This window comes from Camarhynchus parvulus, chromosome 20 (genome assembly GCF_901933205.1).
Source record: "Camarhynchus parvulus chromosome 20, STF_HiC, whole genome shotgun sequence".
Lineage (NCBI taxonomy): Eukaryota > Metazoa > Chordata > Aves > Passeriformes > Thraupidae > Camarhynchus > Camarhynchus parvulus.
Window position 1 is genome coordinate 68272 of NC_044590.1, and position 18997 is coordinate 87268.

Sequence of the window (18997 nt, forward strand, 5' to 3'; positions counted from 1 at the left end):
TCCAGAAGGAAACTACAGCAGGAGGAAGCTGGCTCAGTTTGCCTGCTCTGATTCTTGACTCTGAAAGCAGAATGCGTTGCTGCGGGAATGAGGGGACGCACAGTTGCAGGTAGACAGACACTCCTGCATCCACTCTGGTTTTGCCTCTCTACAGCACATTCAACAAGGGTAGAAAGGCTGCTCAAAGGAAAACAAAGTCATTACATTTCCACGTGTTCTGACACTGGGAAGGGGATAGGGCAGGGGTGATCTGAAATCCCCTCTTCAGAGGTTTTGAAAAAGCAAAGCAGCAAGGTTCTGTCACTTTGCATAGCAGGCTTTAGCAGTGTCTGGACACATGGGATAGCAATCAGCAGGTAATTGTGCCACCCTTGAGGTTTATTTTTAACTGCCTTTTTTCACTAAATGAAACTCCTGCTTTTGCTCAGTCTGGCTTACAATACAACATGGCCCATTTCCACTCGGGTATTGCAGGCCTCTGCACAGCAGAAAAATCAAAGTAATCTAATGTGAACAACAGTCTCTGCAGAACTACCTTTGGCCATCAGTAACCATCAGCTCATGACTGTTGAAGCAGAGACAGGGCAGAGTGTTCAAGGAAAATGGACAAAGAACCCAGCCCTGTGACCCTAAATCAGGAACACAATTGGACAGAAGTGTGTTCACATTTCCTTTGACACTCCATATTGGCTACATTTTCTGAAGAAAAAACAATTACAGGACTGTGGTAATATTAAAATTGCCCTTTTTTAATCTTAGCAGACTAGTAAGTTTTTAAGTATTTGCCCTGTGTGTCAATCTTTACAAGAAAAGGGGACCAAGAAGTTCTTACATAGAACTTTACTGTGAATTTATGTAATTTGCTAAGAGATTACAGGATGTCCATCCTTATGCTTCTGTCTGGCATTTGTTCCATCCTTACCTGGTCTGTAGACCCTCTTTCATACACAATACACATGAAGGGTTTGAGCTAATATTAGTGGCAAAAATGTCAGATAAAGTCTTACTGGCAAATTTCACACAGCAAATTACCTCTAAGTTCTCCATATACACAATCCTATGAAAAAATTCAACTCAAAAGTGCAAGGTTGAGAAAAGCAGTAGCAAGTGAAAGAAATTAATTCTAGAAGCACCAAAACTAATGAAGCTCACTTTTCCTTGGGCCGTTATATTTGATACTGAAGGACTGTTTTGACAGGTTCCCCACTGGGGAACAGGACTCCTGAGATGATAAAAAGATCCAGATTAATTTTTTTCCCAGGATAGGGACAGCTTTAAGTCTTACTTGCCTCATAAGGCATATGACATTTCTCAGCTGTGCTTTCAGTTGCAGTTCTGTCCTCCACTCAGCATCTTGTCTTCACAAACTTGTAATAATTTAATTATTTCTGAAATTAGCCAGCAAATTCAAAAGGTTCCATGGAGGGAAAAAGACACCCAGAGGCAGACACAGATAGTCAGCATGATCCTATCACCCCACAGAAAACAACACTAAAAACACACACGGAAAACATCACTGACCTCATAGGTCAATATGAAGTTTGTGGTCCTTCCAAGCTTGCAGTGACCTGTACAGATCTGTGTCACACTGAACAGTATCGTTCTCCAGGATATAGCACCTTGGCATGGAAAAGCAAACAGTGTTTATTATTACAGTGGATACACACACACACAGAGCAATGCAAACAGCTGCTCTTAAGAACACAGCTCCAGGACAAATGAGACCATGGACTGGAAATGACATGCAGAATTCAAAAAACAACGTTCATTCAAGAAAATACAAGTGTGCTCTGAACCAGGAAGGAAGTCTGGGTTGGAGTTGCCATGGAAATTTTTAAGTAGAAAAATTCAATGAGAGTATTTCTATCAAGCAGAACCTGTTGACTGTTTCATTTCTGTATGTAAATCATGCTACACAGAATTCTTGCTTATTCAATAGACTTTCTGCATAAATAATCATTACTAACTAGCAAGCATTGAAAGCATTACTCAGAAGCAATTTCTTGATGCATAATTAAGTGATGCAGGGGTAGTAGCAAGGTAAGATGCATTACTACACCATAAAGAAAAGAGAAGAAACTCAAAAAAACCAAAACAGAAACAAAGAAGTTTTACTATTTTCTACAAAAGTGATAAAATCTTTCAAGGGTATCTCCTTCAATTTGAAAGCAAAACACCCTCTGACAATATAAAATCTTTGTGTTTCACTAACTTCTAGTGAAACCCAGTTCTTAAAATTATTTAATAAAGAAGAAAACAAAAAACCACTACTTGACAGATTTACCTGGAAAGTTTATTAGAGGTTGAATACCATGCAGCCATTTCTGAATGCTTGTTTAAATTAAAGATGAATGTTTGCAGTGTTCCTTTATTTTCTTTAAACCACCTCATGTATGTTGTCCCACGGCCTTCTTTTCTGCTAGGGAAGTCTCATGAATAATGTACACCCTTCCTGACAGTTCCTTGTAAAAATTTGGGATTCACCCACTAAGGCAGAAAAAGTAAATTTAATTTGTTCCAGAAGAAAAAAACCAGTGATTTATGAGTCCTGAACATTCACGAGAGCTGGGATAAGAGGGCACAATTCTCTGATGCCTACATTTCCTCATATTGGTGACTTTCTAATTCACTTTTGTGAACAGAAGGCAAATGGAAAACACAGATATCAAGAGCAGCTACCTGGCTCCTGCATGTTTACATGAGCTAGTCATTAAACAATATAAAACGTAATCAATAATGACTGGTGGATTTTCTGATAGCTCACAAATGGAAATGGTGATAAATGAATTACAGTACAGCTAAAGAGACACTATCAGTCCCTAGATTCACCACCGAGGAAGTTTTTAGCTGTTAAAGTGGTCAGACAATTGCCTCCCCTCTCTCTCAGTATGTTCCATTTCCCAATGCTTCTGGTCCATCCAACTTCATTCATAATACAGATTTTCCTCTCCTAGGACTGATTACAGAAAACTCTGTACAAAGCAACCAGTGACACAAAACCAGTTCACGCTCCAGTCAGGGCCTTCAGTCTCCAGCCAGGCCAGGTTACCCCACTGCACACTCATTTGCAGGAGTATGGCCTCTCCTGGTTTCATGCAGGTTTAACACCCCTGTTGCCAACAGTTTTGCTTGTTCTCACTGGAAACATAAGCACTGATGAGTGGCTACCGTCTCCACCCAGTGCAGAAGACAAAAACACTGCTGCAGCTCTTCAGGAGCTTCATGCCCTTCTGCACTGACAAAACTAAAACAAAACTGAAGACTATTGTACAAATGGAATAAGAATTTTAGCATCCAAAAGGGATGCAACATGCTTAGCACACTTCAACCCACACATTTATGAAAAGAGCAGTCACTTAAGGAGCAAAAGCTTTTAAATACCTAGCATGTGCACTTACCTGTGGGTCACTTTGATCAGATTAGGGGCTGCGTACTCTGCAATGCTACCAGTGCCACTATATTCCCCCATGTCTCTATCTTCTTCCTCGTGGAAAACAGCCCTCTGCACCTTGTGCCGCTTGGTGATGTTTCTTGGTAAGATGGGCTGGTATCCATCCTCTAAAACCACGTGATAGGCAGCTCGATCCGGCTCAACAGACACAGAACGGATAGAGCGATTCCGGACATAGCTTGGTTTGAATTCTGCATGGAAAAAGTGGAAGAGCAGCAGAAACTGCATGTTACAATTTGCTCCTCTCTGTGGCTCTTGGAAGGAAAAACCCCAGCCCATACTGTGCTGTTTAGAATTAACTGGATGACAGTGTTTGTTGCAGTTCTCCTGTGAACTGCTGCTTCCTTAACTTTGGCATGGATGGAAGTACCAGTGGGTGGGTGGATACCTCAGAGCATGAGAGGGCAGGTACAAGGCAAACAGAAAAGAATGGCAAAGGGGGAAAAAAATGCTGTAGTCCAGCACCAGTGAGAACAAATAGCTCGTTCAAATGGATGCTTGCTCTTCCCCCACAATTACCAGATGGCAGTCACACCTTAAGCACTAACTGTGACAGTAATGACAGCCAGTCACCCTCAGGGAACAGTTCTCTGTGCTCTTCTGCTGTCCATCATACAGTTCTTCCCAGCTAGAATTCCTGCAACACATCCTTGGAGTTGTCTCAGTATTCGCAGTGCTCAGCCTGAGCCTTTTCCCAGTTCTATTCTTCAAGGCTAGGGCTAGATCCTTGATTTTTTTTGGAAGGGATTAATATTTGAATCTTTATTTTTATCCACATGCAATTATTTTCTTTGCAATTCTTTCCCTGATGTGCAGCCCAGACAGTCAGTTTCTCCATGAAGGACCACCCTCCAGTGCTATGTACTCCCTCAAACTTTGCTTCTGCATTTGCAGCTCAAAAGCAAAATGAAACATTTGTTATGAATTGCCACTGTGCAGTATGAGATTCTCATTGATCTTTTCCCTATTACTATTTTCCAAAGTTCTCTGTTCCAGCCCAAATCCCCAGAACTCCTCTTCTGTTTGGTCTGGAATGGCAAAAAGAGAACGTAGTCATGAAATCTAAATCTGCATTTAAACTTCCCTGCTGTATGATGGGGTCCATCTCTGACTGTATTTCCTGCTCACTACCATTGACTGCTGAGAGTCACTCATTAGGCACAATCATCTCATTCCTTGAGAAAAAAGTACAACCTAGGTATCACAGACTCTCTTGTGCTCTATGCCCTAGGGGAGCCTGAGGCTTTACTCTGTATATGAGGCTTGGAGTTACCACAGACATTACTGGAAACAACTGAGTCCCTTAGATCCTTTCGTCACTTCTCATTTAAAGAGACAAACACACAGCACACCTCATGAGATGGGACTTCCCTCTGCAATCTGATAAAGGCAAAATTCAACCAATGTGCCAAATGAGAAGATCGATCCTTCTTGCCATCCCATGCTCCACAGAAAGGCCAGCTTCTTCAGTGGGATAATCTCTCCAGCAAAATAAGCAGGGGGGAAAAAAAATATGGAACCAGAGGCTGAACAACCAAAATTGACAAAAAAGTACCTTAGCTGTCACGCTCTGGCATTAATGCAGAATGACTTTTTTCAATAAGCCTTAAATTCATTTCAGATAGATTGCGCAGTCTCAAAAGTCGTTTTGCAGTCTGTGGGAAGCAGAATAAACATATCCTCCCACCTGAAACTTGGCCAAGCACGATATTTTTGTCAGCACCACACAGAGAAAGCAGAATACCAGCTGGATTGTCTGGTTTGGCACATTTTCCATGCGTAGTTCAAAGTTTACTGCTGATATTAAGCAAGGTGAGTCACAGCTGAAGGGATAAAAAAAGCCACAAAAGACTAGCCCTATTTCAGGCACCCATTCAGGAAATGTTTGAATAAATGAGACAGAAACTATCATCTTTTCCAAGGTAGGAAGAAGTTCTAAAAAGCTACACCCGTACCAATGAGATTTAAAGTATAAACTCCCATTTCTTTAATCATATCTTCATTTTATCTTGTTCAGCGCAGCCAACAAACAATTAATCTTCCTTCCAAGTCTAATACACCAATCCAGCCTGCTGGACCTCAGTAGAGGGCCCCAGGAAACCATCAACTACATGTCCCTGAACAGCTAGGAGCCAGGTTACTCCCTCCTTTGCAGCCAAACTAACACAGCCTTAGCACTAATTAATTGGTGTGGAGTGAGGCGCCTCATAAAGGACTGCTTCTATTGCTTTATCCTAACACGTTACCCACAGTGCTGACTCAGTGCTGTGATTAGTATCAAATTCTGAAGTGGCTAAAATATTTAATAAGATCAATACTCATTTGTACTGTGTGCTCCTATCTGCTAAGTGAACTGCAGGCATAAATACTAATGTTTAATTACTTATTAGTCAATCTTCCCCCAGGTTTTACTCTCCAATCTATTTACCTCTGTACACAGCCTACAAACAGCCAATCCAGGGCTGTTAAATGTTTGGCCAAAAACATCTATGCTCCTTTCTTCAGGTTACTAAAGTCTGGCTTTGGTAAGCTCTCTGAATCTGATGCCTCTCTTCCCCAACTAATACAGAAACCAGCTGTCTTAGAGATGGTATTGCTAAGAAGTTGCAACCTCAAAATTGAGCTGCAAAATGGAGTCCAGAGGAATTTAAGCCAAGAAAGTCAACTGCTTTCAGAAACCAAATCATCCAGCTGGTGTTGCACCACTTGACCTGTATCTTTGTCTTCACTGGAACCTGAAAGGAACAAAGTTTTCCACTAATGTCTATGTATTTTGCATTTGGTAGACAAAAGGGCTTTTTTTTTTTTTGATGACAGAAAGTAAAACTGGACCCTGTAAAAACATTTCTAAAAAAATATCTCTAGTGTCTAGAAATATAGATTAAGTTTAGAGGTACTTTCTTATATCCCATTCTCACAACTGCCACTTGAAATGCATTATCTGTAAAGTAATGGACTTTTTATTTTTAGTAACAAATAATGTTATTAAAAATGTCATTGTGATCCAGCATTGATACCACCTCAAAAGTAAAATGACTGTCAGGGAAATTTGAATAAAAATGCATTAGCCTCTTCGTACACACTTCTGTTTCTTTACTATTCAGTGTGGCCTATCATCATTTTCCTACATGCAGTTTAAGAATTCCTTTAGTCACATACACTCGCTCATCACAGGAAGAAGAGGTCAAATCCACAGCAAGAAAAACATAATAGGCCACAACACAGCCAATGATTTTGAGAGCTCATTATTTAAACTTTCCACCTGCTGCAAAGCTCTGTTTGATCTTTCTCATAAAAACAAGAGCATACTAAAGAAATAAAGAGGACAAAAAGGGAAACATTCCAGACATCTAAACCCAGACATACCAAATATTCATGTTTATGGGTTTCTGGCGCTTAAGTGCTTTACAGTCAAGCCATGTATTTTTACATTGTCCAAATCGCACATATATGACAAGGCCCTGTTGTGAAACTGACTTTACTCAATTTAGAAAATGCAGCTGCCTGCTAAATGCACTGGTGCACCTGAAAATACATTCTAAACCATGTCTACACTAGAGTGTAATTATTTTATCAAAATGTCTGGTGCTCCAGCCTCTGTACCAGCAATTTAGTCTGGTCTTTTAGACCATCTGTTCTCACTATATGTAACTGATTTCAATCTTTCTGAAAGACCAATCCTTATACCCTATTAGGGTTTACAACATGCTTGATGCACCCTAGATGCAGGGCATCAATTCTGCTTTTCTGCAAATGACTGTAGATTGGAATGCAATAAAATGACCTTTTGCAAATCTATCTCTGTTATGCACAACAGAAATCAGTGATCAGGGCATTTCCTTCAAAACTTTGCTACTGCTTGGAACTACTGCATTAATGTGGACATGACCCTTAGTCCAGTTAGAAAATTGTATTTTCTGTTTGGCAGTGGTCCAAACTAATGAATAGCATTTACCGGCATTCAAGCAGGGCTGCAATGCAATCTCATACACTCATCAAATTGTGAGTAGCAGACCTCAAAGGTGCCCTAACAATTATGCAAACCAGCACAGACCACACTTTATCCCAAGTCTCACAGAACAGGTCATAAAAACGCAAATACACATCATGAGTATCCAGGCAACTGTCTTAACTAACCATAGTCCAGTGAGACAGTTTTCCACATAAGCTATTTAGAAAAAACTTGGTATGTCACCTTGACTTCTACAGCTTTGGGCTCACTTACATTTGGTGTGTGATTTATTAGATAAGTGCATGTAGAAGAATAGCCAACACCAATGAAAAAGTCTCTGTCAATAGGTCCAAGCTAACCTCTTCCCTGTACAGCATCCCCCAGATGTGGGAAGAGGGAAAAACAAAGCATCTGTGGAGGCAAATACTTTACTTTAGACACAAGCAATGGCTATGTGATTGTCAAGATCCTATTTTGTGTTGTTGAAGTTTATGCCTTAAGGTTCAATGAGGCTAATGAGCTGAAGGATGTAGTATAAACTTTGTCTCATCTGAGCAGAACACAGGGAAAAAGCACCATTCTGATCCCTCTGTGAGAGGGAGCAAGTTTCATTTTTTTTCACCTTAACTTTCCACATACATAAACTAAAGATAATTATACACTTAGCCACCTCCTTTGGATGTTGTGAAAATTAGTTAATGTTTAGAAAGCAACAATGAGAAGTACTTAAGTAAGTGTTAAGTATTATCAGATAGCATTACATTGCCCTCACTTTAATTATTTTCCTGTCCTCATTAAGTGCCTTCCATCTACTGCTGTTGATTCCCCATGACTTAATTCCTTCTGTGACTTAAAAAAAATTAGTTAAATAAGTACAAGTTCTAGTGTTCTTTACAGATTGTTGGCTGTAGCACATATTGAAACATCAAGTATAGCTGATGGAACCACTAACTTTTTTCAACTCAGAATTTGCTTAGTAACTACTAATCAGCTTGCAAGACAAATATAATGGGAGAAAATAAATTTAAACTCTGTGTTTCAAGTTTGTGTCATGATATAAAAAGACTAATCTGCTAAATAATTAAGGCTCTGTATTTGTGGAGTGAGATGAAAGAAACATTACAAGTAACTAATAATTCCATGTTGCCGTTTACCTCTAATCTATAATTATAACTATATACTTCAAATATAGATGTTAGTCTGACTATGATTTAACAGAGTCAGTAAAATGGGCTTTCTGAAAAAGCACTAACCTGTGCCAAGGAAACCAGTCATCCCCTTTGGCTGTTATGTCTGATTAAAAGTCAGCGTTGTCTCTGCTGACTGAGCAGAAGAAAAGGATGTTAGAAGCGAGCAGCTTCAATAACAAAGTATACACATCCTTATTGAAAATGAATTACTGAAGTAACAGTTCCAAGCATTGCAGGAGCTACTGAAAATTGAAGTATTTGCTGTATAACACTGTTCATGTTCCACAGCCTATGTCACTGTCTGCAATTTGCCTTTTCAGCATGGGCACTGCATTTCCCAGAACGAAGCATTCTTCCTACAGCCAGATATTCTCAACTCTGATTGTCCAATATGAGACATGCTCTTTCATAGTTGAGATACATAGAAAATATGCTAATATAATTCAATGCCTATGATTGTCAAGACAATTATGTGAGTTAGCAAACAACAGCTTTCTAAGGCAGAAACAGAAGATGCAGAGGGTTTGCTTACTTTTCTTGGAGAAGAGTTTCTTTCTCTGTCTGATGTGGCTCAGCTTGTATTCATTCTCTTCACAATTGCAGTCTTCGCTGTTCCTGTTGTAATACTTGGGCAAAATATTGGAGGTACCCTTGCCTTTGCTTGTAGCTGCCAAGTCTGCCATTCCCTTGCACTTGTGCAGCTTGAGTTTTCCACTGGCATCTTCCACACACTGCCATTTCTGGAAGAAAAATTTGGTTATTAAAAATCTGTCCCAACTGTGGTCTGTCTCATGGCCAACTCCAGCAATTTATCAGATATTCCTTGTAGTAAAATGGGGCTCATCTATCACCTATTATCAAACCAGATTTTTGTAAGATTTTATTTTCAGACAGAACAGCAAGACTTTAGAACAACATTGCATTTGTTTCTGATTTTGCCTCTTGGAGGCAGAACAACTGAAATTTCTTTTAAAAATCAATACTACAGCTAAAAACATGAAGGTGGCAAGCGACAACTTTCAGAAGCATAACTGCAGCATAAACCAAGGACATTCAAGCTGTATCCTAATCCTGAGAGTCTTATACAACTCTCAGCACAGTGGGACCAAAACCTTCCAGCTTTATGGAAGTCCTCCAGATAGAATCATATACTGGCTTGGGTTGGAAGGGACCTTAAAGAACATCTCGTTCCACTCCCCTGCCATATGCAGGGGGACACCCTTCACCAGACCAGGCTGTTCAGAGCTCCATCCAACCTGTCCTTGAACTCCTCCAGGGATGAAATGTTTTCCAGGATTGCTCTACAAAAGCGCGTGTTTCTCTTCAATGACTTTTCAAAGGGTCAGATCAGCTGTGGAAGTCCTCAGCTGCACGAGTTAATCTCCATCTTGAGTGGTTTTCTTAATAGCTTCCCCCCCTGCCCCCCAGTAACTTGCTCACAGCTCTTTCATGCTGCTGTCAGAGCTGTACCAAGGGCAAGGGAGTTTAGCTGCCTTCAACCTGGCACAGAAGTTCCACTCACTTCCCAGGTACATCACAAAATGATTTCACCTACTCCATAATTTATCAACACTTTGCTACCTACAGAGGCTTAGAGATACATAAAAAACCTCTTACAGTAGCAGTTGCTCCTGCTTTAAAAAAAGTTTCTCAGAAACACTCAGCTTCTTGTTGAGTCTTGAGAAGCGTTCCTCTTCTTCCCTATTACAAAATCCCGTAAGCCAGTTCCTCCGGGACTCACTAGAATATTGAGAATTTTCCAAATAAAAGAACAGAAATAAAAAACAGCAGCATCTTCCAGGGAAGATGATATTTTACAGCAGCCTGCAGCTCTATGAGGGAGACTCAGCCACTTCAGTTTGGACAGCAAGGTGTGCAAAGGCTGGGACAACAAAGCATATATTTTCTATTGACATTAATTCCATTGTTTGCAGGTATGCATGTATCAGTATGTATTATGCATGTAAGAAAACAAAATCACTGTGCTTTTATTATCAGACTTTAATAGGAGTCAAAAGTGAAGTGGCCAGTAACAGCACATTTACCTATCACTGTGGCAGAACCTCTCATTTAAAATAATCCATTTTATGGTGTGCCTACTGATTTCCTCAGACACCTGGATGCCAAGTCTCCTGAGCTGTATCTGTGTTCAGCCTCCTGTACAGCCCAAGCCTCGCTCTGATGCAAATAAATCCAGCTTAACTTACAGCACAATGAATTGGTTAATCAAGGGGAGATACTGACAATACAATAAGATTTTTGCAGGACTATCTTCATCTGTAAAGCAGTACATATTTACCTAGATTCAGTAACAAATTAATATCTGAAGAATAAATTCCTCTCTTACTTTTATAAATGCCTAACACTGATTGATGTACGTACAGACTGAGGTTTGAACTAAAAGTTATTTTACTAGCATAAGCAATACTTTCTTTTACAACTAAAAGAGATGTAAAAATGTTTGTTGCTGCTTCCCATTTCATCTGAATATCATTTTTGAAAATATATAAACAAACTGCATTTTCTGCTCACTAGAGTTCTATGCTCTAAGTACATTTCAATACATGAAAAATGAAGTTTCAACAGAGGGCAAGTTCAATGCCATGATGAGAATTACTGCAAGTACTCTGATGTGTGGCCAGAAAATATTTTTTGTCTATTTCTTTCATCTCTTGTCAAGAGATTGATGCTCATTTTTCCCCTCCAGGTGAACTGGAAAAAATCCTTTCGCTTTTGGTGCAGCTGTATGCTACAGTGAAAACATCTCAAAGACTTTGCTGAAGGGCACATTGTATGCATTAACAGGCCCCACTGCTGAATGACTGCAGTGCAGATCTACCTAAATTACATTAGAAATTCTTTAATAACCTCAGTATATCCCTGCTAATGACAAAAGTACCAATGAACCAAAAAAGACAGGAAGGAAGTTTTGGATCTAATTTTTAAAAAGATTCCTTCCAAAAACTGACACTGTTTCCTAGGTCTGGTCAATACAACCTCAAGCTACAGTGGCCTCAGAAAAAGGAGAAAATATAAGCAATTTTCTTTTATATTGCTCCTCTCTTTGCACTTATAATGATTGTGGTGGAATCAGGAATATGATGTAGAGGTGCCTTTTCTGAACTGCCAAGGAAGGCACACACTGATCAGTATAGTTTTCATCGCTGGTATGCCACACTATGTGAGAGAACTGGGGGCACAAAGCTAGTAAAGGATGTGCTTTTCCTTATGGTATCTTCAGGCCAGTTACAAAAGAGAGTATCCCTCCATGATCCTGGTATAGTACAAAGCAATTGGAGGGAAGACTCTATGTCAAACCTTTCATTTGCAGAACACCTGAAAGAAACGAAGTGCAAACATTTGCATTTTCAATGTTCTCCTGTGAAAACTGTCATATAAAATGATACTTCTAATGCTATTTAAAGGCAATTTCTACTTGTATCAGATTTGCATGTAAATAAATCTTCAAAAAGAAAACATATTTGAAAAGAAAATAATGTGAAATCAGGCAACTATTTCTCTTCAGGAGTTAGCAGTATTATTGTACTATGCCCGGTCCTGCTAAAGAAAAAATTACTATCTTTTAATTTTGAGAGTTCTTACACGTACAGCATAGATTCCCTATAGCAATCAGCACTGCTGCAGGTATTGCATGTTTATCAAATGTTTATCTTTTCTCTTCCTTGTGCACAAAATTGGCAACTTACTTAAAGGGAGATTTTGTGCAGCTGTTGTTATGATACTGTGGGCGTTGCTGGGAATACTCTACAGAGCAATGCTGGTATCATAATTGGCTTCCACAAAAGCACATTAATGCAGGCTACTAGATAAAAGTGGGTCAGCTTCCACTCACCAGCCAGCTTCAGATGAAAGGCCAAACTACACTAAAAAGAAAAAAAAAATCGTGGAGGCCATTAGGTACTAGGATAATTTTTTTTCTTTTTTCTTTCATGTGGGAAGAGCTCATCTCTTTTAAATCCTTGAATATAAACGCTGAGCTGCTCTTTCATCTGATTCTACAGTCACCCTTTGTTGGATGCAAATAACTACCACGCATCAAACCCTAATAACTGGAAAAGAAAACATGGCAACACACAGATTCCCATTACTCTCAGAAGAATTTACATATACTAGTGATGCCAAAAAAATTCCACATAGTGGACTGTGAAACAAGGTTTTAGACATTATGAATAGCCTCTTCTCCATGATCTTGGTACTCTCTTATCAAAACAAATATGGGTTAAGGAGGGTGACAGAGATTTGCAAATACCACTTTATGGCAATAGACCTGTATTCACAAACTTGCATGCTTACAAAGCAGAATTTCAAATTCTCTATTTCATATTCAAAGCTTTATTTACCTCTCCTTTCTCTACCTCTCCTTTAAACTCTGCCCTTGTCTTTTAGCCTTCACTCCCCTTCTGAGTCTTTGATCTCCATTTGTGCTTCTTGTCTCCTGCTCACACTTCAGATTCCCTGGGACTGTTCAGATTTCTCTGTACATGAAATAGCAGGTCCCCAAAACTTGTTTAAGTCAAAAGAAAGAGTTCCAATGACTTCAGCAAGCTTTCAACTAATTCTGACCCAGATGGGTATTTATCTTTGCATTAGAATATGAAAATTCACTTTTCATACTGAACACTCCAAGTACTGTTATATAGTGTCCTGCAGGATCAGAAGACATCTGCTAAATAACCACTGCATCTGCATAACATCAACTCCCCAAGGCAGTGGTATGTTAGCTTGGGCTCATTCTACTTATTGTGCAGAGCTATGAACAGCACCAGCAAACAGACACCACCCATTTGTCGTTTGAGAAGTTAGATTTCCTTCACTCTAAAGACATTTTGGGTGCACCCATACTAAGACACAATTTATCCTCAAATAAGCACATTCATCTCCCAGCATTCCTATTGTCTAGATAGACTACTAAGATAGACTACCAGGACATATTCTCTAGAGTAGAGGTTAGAAGGATTGAGAATACCTTGAAAGCCCTTCACAGATTTTAATTGACTTGATTGTTTGGCAATTTTTTCTGATGTCCAACATAAATTTCTTTTTTTTTGCTTAATTTCATCCTATCACTTCCTATTATGCCTGACCGAACTGCTCAAAACAACTCTTCTCCTCTGTGTCTCCTGACAATGAGGATGCAGCACAAGCATCTCTTATTAGCCCATTCATACTGCAGAATTTATCGGTAATTTTGACTATGGAGTTGACATTGTATACTTCTCTTGAAGAGAAAATAGTGATGGGGGGGGGGGGGAGGAAAGTTATATTTCCCCATCCTACTTACTGGATAATGTTGTAGTAGAAAAAATAACTTTTCTTCAAGTTCTTCAAATAACATTGCAAATTCATAAAACAGTGGCTTGCTCCCATTCAGCTAAAATTTCAGCTCAAGACTTCTGATGACAATAAATTACTGCATATAGTATTCCTTTAAGTTTAGTATTTTTACAATACAGAACATTATAATTGCTCTGTGTACTAAATCTGACATATTAGCCACAGGAGGAAAAGAACATCTGAAAAATTTTTATATATATAAATTGGATCTAAACACCTAAGGAACAATGGACTCATTTCACAGGTGCACTGAACTACATAATCAGTAGAGCCAGAAGTATGGAGTCTGGCCTTTGACAGTAAAAAAATTAACTACTGCAGCCTAAGTAGCCCATTACTGACTACTGCTTGGTAAGTCGTTCATATCATGTCTGCAAGAACAGTTATATTCCACAGACTAACTCATCCTGACAGCCCTCTGGGCTGCCGGAATATGAGGTAATGCCAGTGTGATAACAGACACATTAGCATGTGGACCCCTTCACCCCTTTGTCCACAGAATGTATTACAGTCCTTGGAAAGGCGTTCTCTGGCCCACACCTGCATGAGAGAGCAATGACACAGAGTCAATTTTGCCAAGAGTGGTGAATTCTCTGGAGATAGCCATGCTTTGCTTTTGCACTGCCCAGAAAAATTCACAAAGTCCTCTCCTATGTATGTCAAGACCATGTATTGATACTACCCTGATTTTTTTTCCATTAATTTCTTCTACGTAACTTGTATCTAAAGTGAACATATTGTCATATCTGCCCAAAACAAGGCAACAAGGGAAATGACACACAGTCAATGAGCTTTATGCCCATATACACACATAACTACATCTGTGTTTTCCCAGTGTGTTTTTGTTAAGAGGAGTGATATACTGAGTTAACAGAATTTTAGCTTCCCATTACTATATGTAATTCCAAGTAACAACAACAAAATGAATTAAAGAATTAAAGAGAGAATTTGAAGCAAAGCAAGCTGCACGTATTTAAAAAGGCCAATCTGTTATGTACATTGTAGCTTCTCAGCACTAATGAATCCCAAACCACATTCTCTTTGGGAAATAAAACTTTAAAACAGCCTAGGTGGTTTTCTTAGTGGTAGTCAGGAATCAATACAGAACACTTGAATCAGCAATTTCCTGACTGACAGTCAATCTCATAAATGCTGTAATAAAGATTTGAGTAAAGGTCACAGAACGAGCCATTTGATTTATACACTGGAATCGATGATGAGGTGAAGAACATTGACACAGTGAAGGTGTTGAGCTTAGCCTAATTACAACTCCTTAACTGCAGTCAGGAGTAACAATGCCCTACCTGGCCAAGCTGTTCACAAGCTGTTTGATACTCAGCTCGCTGACAGAGGTCTTTCACACGCTGGTATTTGGGTAGAAAGTTTTCTTCTTGGGCATCTACCTTCTCATTCTCCCTTTTATGCAGCAGTTTACTGGAAAAGAAAAAAAAACTTACGTTAATATTAACTCCAACACACAAATACAGTTAGCTGAAAAGACTCAGAGGAGTAGTTAGTTTCCATGTCCATAGCATCTATGGTAGCCAAAACGTAACAGTCCAGTGGAAGCTAGCATTTAGCCTGTCCAATGACACACAAGTTATTCATGTCCTGCTCTCAGGGAGCATAAAAAAACATATAAAGTCAAGACACTCTGTTACATGCCTGAATGATAGGCAGTGACAACTGTCAATACAGAGAGACCATATCACATTCTACAGGGCTGCACTTTGGAAACCCCTCTTGCCCCCATTTATGTACTAAGGCAGAGGCACAGAGGGAATGGCCAGCAGATGAAGATGCAGAGAGGAATGGTTGCTCATAAGCCGGTGATACAAGCAGGAGGATTGGAGGACAGCAGCTGAGAGCAAATTGGGATGCCTTCCCATCTCTCAATCCAAGTAAACTCCCCTTCCCCCACCACAAGAGCACATTTATGCAGGCTGTAGGCAGAGGCCATCCATTCCCTACAATCACACAATCACTGCCATTAGGCATACTGCAGCCACGGCACAGCTAAATGGCTTTAGGCTGCTTTGGCTTTAGCTATTCAATATCCTTCTATTTAAAAAGACTGGGCTTTGTGACTAACACTTTCCTTACCCTCTTTCCACAAGGAACGAGTCTCTCCATACCTTCACCTTTTTCTTTAAATGAAACCTAGGAGGAAACGAGGAGAGGAAGACGCAATTCCCACAAAACCAGTAACCAAGTTATGCCCCAGTTTTCTGTCCCACCCCTAATTCCAACAAGAAACATGCCACATAACTGCACAAGAGGACATCCAGTTCTATGAAGCAGGAACATATGCCTCTCTACTGAAAAGCACAGGATATATTTCTCTCACAGGAACTAAATTCACAAGACAATTTCTTCAACATAAGCGTGTTGAAGACAAGAGATTAACTGAAAGTTCTTTGTTCACAAAGGATCACAAATTAAATCGGGACTTCCTGACTCATATTTGGGCTCTTACCCTGCATCTACCCAAAAATTATCCTATTCTAAAGCATCTGTTCCATTCCCCCTTTCCCTCCACCCAGCTACTTGTAAAGCAAATAGTTCTTCTTCCCTTTTTCTGCTGATTTTCTCTTCCAAGCATTCTCCATCAAGTCTAATTATCTTCTTCAGTCTTTTTCCAATGAAAGTACTGATGAAAAGTCTTAAATAAAAACCACAGTTTTTAGTGCTAGCCTGTCTTTATATTATAGTCTGATACACAACCATTGCCTTCAATTATTTTACTAATAAATATTCAATATGAAATGCTTTGCTACAAATGATGCCATGAAGACATTTAAATATATAACTTACGTAGCCAAACACCTTCATGTGTAGCCCTCTCACTTCTACATAGACTACATTTAGTATGTACAGATGCCATGCATGCCATACATCTAGAATATGAATATGCCAAAATGAAAATAAATAACTGAAGTGAGCTGTATATGCCAAATAGTCTTCAGATTTTCCAGTGAATGATGTACTCAGATAGATGGTGATTTTATTATATTTTCCTTTACATTTTCTGCATGCTGCTGAACACTTGTTCAGTCTCTGGTACAAACACATGCATGTTTCCATGCAACATTTTCATTTCTTACCTATTTACCGGTCTCTCAGAATCCAGCAGCTTCAGAATGGATTTACCATCCATATCAGATGGAATATCCAATCCAGCAATATCTAGAATTGTAGGCGCAAGATCAATATTCAACACAATGTGAGGATTCCTGAAAAAAACATAAGACAAAACAGTTTAAAGTCTATGCAATAAGAGCAAGCAACTCCAGCTTCCACAGAGTCCAAAGACTTGAAAAGGCTTATTTTGTGACACCTGCAAATAAAAGGATGCATTCTGATTCTTTTCCATGAACGGAATTAACATATAATATATAGATTAGTTGCATAACCTCAAGGGGACTAATACAAATAATTAAAACTTTAGTACAGAGCATTTTTGAGAAAGCAAAGTAGTTCATACGGTAAAGTTAGTTAATTTTTGCACAAGACAGTTTAAAAACTGTTGGAAAAACTGTTTGGGTGTCTTACAGAATGAAAATGCTGATGACTTTCTTAAAAAGTAGATTTGGCAGGTAGCACACGGCTTACCTGTTTCAAAATCTGGTATAGAAATGAGTACTTCAGTTGCTATCACAGTAGGCATGTTCTGAAGAAAACGTGAGAAACGTATTACTAGGCACTAGTAACAACTAAAAGTGACTGTTAATTTACAGTGTGAGACAGAAAAAGGAAAGGGATGAAGAAAAAAGCAGCATAGGGTTAAAGAGTTATGAAGAAAAAGCATGTAGAATTACTTTGTTATGATGTGCAGGCACAAAGAAAGGATGGGGCCAGACGGGCTGCAATAAGTATTAGCGCAGAATTCCAGCTGAAATTCAGGACAGAAGGAAGCTGTTAAAGTCATATTATTTAATGAGATACTATTTTTAAATTGCTACATCTTTGAGAGAGTAAGCAAACCCAGACTGACAAGAACATAGGTGATGAATTAAATTGATGTACCTGATCTGATTTTAATTGCTAATAATTATGATGTAGCATATTTGGTAACTGTAATGAGAGGTTAGTAATGACTTGCTATGGTATTGCTGTTAAAATTTCCCTGGTACCAAAAGGGCGTTCATAACAATTATTCTACAGGAAAAACATAAGGTTCACACAAAACATGGATGACAGAAGTTCTACCATTTAAAGAAAATCAGGCTGAGAGGGAAGACCAATTTATTTTCTGATGTATTCCCTCTGCAAGGTGTTATATCCTGTTCTTCCTATTTGCTCTACTGTGACAGGCTCTGTTCTGTTAAGATCTTGTCAGGCTGATTCTTTCAATTCTAACAGAAACATGTTTTCATCTTCAGAAGTCTTTGAAAAATAAAATTCAGTGGGAAGGTTTGAGAGCTTTTATGGATATCTGGGTGCAAAGATCCTAGAACTACAGTAGACACAATGTGGCTGGTCTCTAGCCTTATACGTTGCAGAGGCACTAGCTCAGTCACTTGGGCCATGTTAGCACTGACTCTCCAGGAAGGCCAAAAACTGCAGTCCAAGTGAAAGAGAGCAGGTTTTTAGAAGGCTATTCCAGTTCATTTGAAATTCTGGGCTACTGCAGACAAAACTCATTCAGTGCTGAGGTAATATGTTTAGTCCCAAGTGAGGAATCCCTCCCTGCTCTTTAGAGAATATTGTTTTTTCACATGCAAAACTGCTGAAAATAAATCAGAAACACAGTGCAAAATCTACAGAATTTAACATTTTTCTGCCTTCAGATAATGTGAATCAATGAATTTAACCAGCATATGATATTTGCTATCATATTATACACTAGATCCATTCCTCTGCGGTGAAGAAAAAATTGTGTGTGTTAATTATGCTAAGTCACGCACACTCATATAAATATTAGGCGGCAATTTATGGCACTCTGTCCAAAATCATTACCTAAGTGCAAATATTTGCTATCTGAAATAATTGCTTAGAAAGTGTATTTACTTAATTTTTTAGCTGATCAAAGCTACCATTTTAATTAAC

General features: G+C 39.0%; 1 protein-coding gene across 1 annotated transcript in view; it reads right to left on the reverse strand.

Moving 5' to 3' along the window:
• Positions 1–18997, reverse strand: part of SULF2 (sulfatase 2) — a 79390-nt gene that overhangs the window by 8546 nt on the left and 51847 nt on the right. The window contains exons 8-13 of the mRNA XM_030963553.1: positions 17053–17181; positions 16052–16108; positions 15253–15382; positions 9126–9333; positions 3399–3642; positions 1526–1619 (exon numbers count right to left, since the gene is read on the reverse strand). Coding sequence (XP_030819413.1) covers positions 1526–1619; positions 3399–3642; positions 9126–9333; positions 15253–15382; positions 16052–16108; positions 17053–17181 — 862 coding nt within the window. The remainder of the gene's footprint in view (positions 1–1525; positions 1620–3398; positions 3643–9125; positions 9334–15252; positions 15383–16051; positions 16109–17052; positions 17182–18997) is intronic.